The sequence below is a fragment of the Trypanosoma rangeli genome (assembly GCF_003719475.1).
Source record: "Trypanosoma rangeli strain AM80 chromosome Unknown Tra_15.4_contig_00023, whole genome shotgun sequence".
In the NCBI taxonomy this organism is placed as follows: Eukaryota; Euglenozoa; class Kinetoplastea; order Trypanosomatida; family Trypanosomatidae; genus Trypanosoma; species Trypanosoma rangeli.
In genome coordinates, this window is record NW_021705767.1 from 70935 (window position 1) to 74909 (window position 3975).

The window sequence follows — 3975 nt, forward strand, 5'->3', positions numbered from 1 at the left end:
GGCGAACTTTGACATGATGGTGAGCTACGGCATCCGCCTCCGCGCCGAAAACAAGCGGTGCCAAATGGCGATGCTCATCAACCAGGAGAAGGCCAGTTTGTGGAGTAACACGGACATGACCTTTCAGGCGGACATTACCCTCCACATATCGAAGTTTTATCCGGGCGCCGTGGACAAGATATACGTCTGCAACATGAGCCGGACCCTGGCGGCACTGGCAAAGCCCATCTTTTCCAGGCTCCCCTCGATTGTCTCGGATCGCATTATGATCATATCCGACGCTGAGAGGAAGTCCGGCAAGCTGTTGGAGTACTTTGACGAGAGTGTCCTGCCGGTGGCGCTGGGCGGCAGCAACGACTGTGATCATGAGGAGAACCATGCCAGGTTTGCTGTGACCATCAGGGAGCACTTTGAGCAAATGAAATCCGCCCTGCTCCGTGGCCTCTCAGTGAAGGAGTGGGAACTGACGTGCATCAATGCGTGTCGTCTGACCGGTATGCTTGCGACGCCACGGTCGGATTTGCACAGCGTGCTTTCCCTCAGGACATGCTGCTCCGTCGCAAGTGATGGGTACTACAACAACGTGACTAGGGCGGGCACAGCCTGTGAACAATTTATGGCGGTAGGTGAGTGGAAATCTGTCATGCATTGTTTTCCGCGGAGTTTGGCTCTGTTCTTTTCGGAAGAGCTGCAGCGGCGGCGTCTTGAGATTGAATCGGAGGAGACAGAAGCACGCTACAACATCCTGGGCGAGCACATTGCGGTCCGCAGGCTGAAGGATGCGGCGTATTTGGAGATGGACCTCGCGGTGAAAAAATGGTACACGCAAATCCCTGTGCAGCTGCAGTTGCTTTGCCGGTTTTGATTTCTGATCCTGACGGGTTTGAATGGTGTATACTTTTTTGCCGCTCTTATCTTTCTTGCAGTTTTGGTTGGAAATATTCTGGCGACCCTCTTTTTGTTTTTTTTCGTGCAGTGGAATTACATCTTTCCGCTCAGTGCGGCACGTGTCATGTGCGCCATTGAATGCTTCGCCCTGTGCTCACGTGCGGTGAACATTCTTGCAGCCCTCACACCCAGAAAAGTCATTCGGTCACTCGACAACATTGGGACTCATGCGGGCGGTGCCGTGCAGATGTCCTTCTTTATGGCGGTGGTGGCGCTGCAATTTATTATTTTATACGTCTTCGCCGTATGGCGCTCCCCACTGTTCGGCCTCAAGGTCTCGTTTGCTGCCGGGTGGCTGTGCGCTTTCTTTACAGTGGCAACTTGTCACGTGTTTTTTTTTCGACTGGCTGAATCCGCGACAGTGGCTACACCGGGAGGGCGGATTTTGTGTCCCCCATGTTTTCTGCTGTTGAATAAGCCCGAGGTGACGGAGGGGAAGTCGGAGTTGCACACCCTCTGCACCTCCTCGTGCGTCGTCTGTGGCATTCCTGTGTTGCTAAGCTTGCTGTTTGGCATTGGGTTTCTCATCAGCTGCGTCGTTGGCTTTGCGGTCGCGGTTTGCACAGCAGCCATTCTTGCCTCCTTCCTCGTCACGTACCACGCGGATTCCATGCCGAATGCACTCAACGGCAGCCTGCTTCAAGCCGCCATCTGGATTGCCAGCCTGGTGTGGATCTTTGACTGCTACACCTTTAGCTTCCACAGCTACAGCAGCATCTGGTGTGCCCCGGTTGCCATATCGTTATTTGTGGCCGCCTGGTTCCTCGTCTTTTCCTTCGTTTGACGAAGGAAGGACGAGTCTCACATCCTTCTCCGCGTGGCTGTCGGCTCGCTTGTGGTTCTGCTATGTGCCACATGGATCTCCAGCTTCCCTGTAGTTGGGTGGAAGATTGGCGTCTTCTGTCTTTGCCTCCTGCTTCACAACGCGCTTGGGATGCTGTTTAGCAGCTCTGACCTGACGAGCATTGGTGGGGTGTTTGTTGTGTCGGCGGCGGTGCTGGGGCTCATCGTAGCCGGCACGCTACTTGGCTGGTCCGGCGCAAATCCGCTTGTGACGGCCCCCCGAAGTCTTCCACGTGATGCTGCTGCCGCACCTTCAACGTCACTCGCCGAGTACCACCGCTACCTCGTTTGTAGTCTTCGCACGGCCGGCGGGCTCATCATTACCGACTTTTCCCTTCTCACCCAACTTGTCAATGCGTACCCCAGCGACGCCTTTTGGGTTGACTTTAAGAACTGGTTTAACACCACCGGCTTTGCGTACCACGGCATCGCTCTGGAGTTTTCCACTGCGTAGGGGACGTGGGAACTCCACCGCTTCGACTCCAAGGCGCACAACCAGACTCTTCTGGTGCTGAATAACAAAGATGGTTTTTCCTTCATGCTGACGACGACCACCTGGCTGGGATCCATTGCCCTCTCGCCGCTGCGCATCTTCCTCCCCACAGGATGGACGAACTACATTGTCTACGTCATGTCATTCGTGGCCCACATGGTTGATTTCCCCTGGATGCAGTATCGGCACAGGCTCGTGGAATACCTAAAGCACGCGAAGGCTGCGGGGACAAATGAGATGGTACTCACAAGTAGCGGCATCGCGGGTGGAATTGCCTCCATGGCGGGTGCCCACGCACACATCCAAACAATTGTTTTCGGGTCTCCCGGCTTGCAGCATCTGCTTCGACTCACTGGTATCTCGGAGAACGACTACCGCGACTACGTTCTGGCCGTTGGTGCAGCTGGCGGGGCACTGGACAACGTTGGCGGTCAGGACACCATAATGAGCCAGAAGCTGCTTTGTAGAGGAAACGCCATGAGATGTTTGTTGATGGAATACATCTCCGGGGAGCTACTTAGCAGCTGTGACACCTCTGGGCGACGGCATGCCGCCAAATCGGCGGTGTGGGTGCAATACTTGTTGTTTTAACGTGTACGCATTTTTTCTGTTAGTGTTGGTGCCTTCGACCTTAACGTTAATTGAGTTTTTCTTTCTTCTTCTTAGCCATCTCAGTTGCTTAGTGAGAGGAGGCGGCAACGCCAAAACATGGTCGCCATTTCTTCTTGTCTATTTCTTGTGTGTGCGCGGGCAAATTTGTTGGATTGGGCCGCAGGGGCCGCACAGTAATGCCTCCTTCTTTTACCTCTTGTTTCTTGTCAATTGCCATGCCTTTCCGCCCGCTGTTTTCCTCTCCTCCCTTCATTGTGAAGCACTCAAAGTCTCACCAATGCCGCACCCGACGCTGCTGGATATTGGCGTCACCGCCTACACCCACCAAGCGGAGGTGGATGAGCTGCGGCAGCGACTGAACATCACCCATCACTACTTTGATTGCTGGCTTTACGGGTTCCTGGAAAACAAAAAGTTTAATATTGAAGAGACTGTGAGCAAATTAGGCCGGCGGGAGACCTTTGAAAAGGAGCAGATTGCACAACACACCGTGACGAACTGGATGATGGAGAACATGCGGAAAGGCATCATGCAGATCATAGGGAATGACAGGGAGGGCCGCGTGGTATTCTACGTGGTAACCGCCAGGGACAAGCCAGTCTCTGCGAGGCGTGAGGAGAGCAAAGCGAACTTTGACATGATGGTGAGCTACGGCATCCGCCTCCGCGCCGAAAGCAAGCGGTGCCAAATGGCGATGCTCATCAACCAGGAGAAGGCCAGTTTGTGGAGTAACACGGACATGACCTTTCAGGCGGACATTGCCCTCCACATATCGAAGTTTTATCCGGGCGCCGTGGACAAGATATACGTCTGCAACATGAGCCGGACCCTGGCGGCACTGGCAAAGCCCATCTTTTCCAGGCTCCCCTCGATTGTCTCGGATCGCATTATGATCATATCCGACGCTGAGAGGAAGTCCGGCAAGCTGTTGGAGTACTTTGACGAGAGTGTCCTGCCGGTGGCGCTGGGCGGCAGCAACGACTGTGATCATGAGGAGAACCATGCCAGGTTTGCTGTGACCATCAGGGAGCACTTTGAGCAAATGAAATCCGCCCTGCTCCGTGGCCTCTCAGCGAAGG

General features: G+C 54.5%; 5 protein-coding genes across 5 annotated transcripts in view; all 5 read left to right on the top strand.

The window, feature by feature from the left end:
• Nucleotides 1–865, top strand: part of TraAM80_01186 (uncharacterized protein) — a gene marked incomplete at both ends in the record, with an annotated part of 1338 nt that extends 473 nt beyond the window's left edge. The window contains one exon of the mRNA XM_029378239.1: nt 1–865. This exon is cut by the window's left edge and continues 473 nt beyond it. Within this exon, the coding sequence (XP_029241953.1) occupies nt 1–865 (865 nt within the window).
• Nucleotides 866–1012: 147 nt separating this feature from the next.
• On the top strand, nt 1013–1732 carry TraAM80_01187 (uncharacterized protein; the record flags this gene model as incomplete). The annotated part of the gene is made up of 1 exon (XM_029378240.1): nt 1013–1732. One exon carries the CDS (start codon nt 1013–1015, stop codon nt 1730–1732), a length of 720 nt encoding a protein of 239 aa, XP_029241954.1.
• Nucleotides 1733–1882: 150 nt separating this feature from the next.
• TraAM80_01188 (uncharacterized protein) lies at nt 1883–2245 on the top strand (the record flags this gene model as incomplete). The annotated part of the gene is made up of 1 exon (XM_029378241.1): nt 1883–2245. One exon carries the CDS (start codon nt 1883–1885, stop codon nt 2243–2245), a length of 363 nt encoding a protein of 120 aa, XP_029241955.1.
• Nucleotides 2246–2329: 84 nt separating this feature from the next.
• Nucleotides 2330–2875, top strand: TraAM80_01189 (uncharacterized protein; the record flags this gene model as incomplete). The annotated part of the gene is made up of 1 exon (XM_029378242.1): nt 2330–2875. The coding sequence occupies one exon, from the start codon at nt 2330–2332 to the stop codon at nt 2873–2875; it is 546 nt and encodes a 181-aa protein (XP_029241956.1).
• Nucleotides 2876–3173: 298 nt separating this feature from the next.
• Nucleotides 3174–3975, top strand: part of TraAM80_01190 (uncharacterized protein) — a gene marked incomplete at both ends in the record, with an annotated part of 837 nt that continues 35 nt past the window's right edge. The window contains one exon of the mRNA XM_029378243.1: nt 3174–3975. This exon is cut by the window's right edge and continues 35 nt beyond it. Coding sequence (XP_029241957.1) covers nt 3174–3975 — 802 coding nt within the window.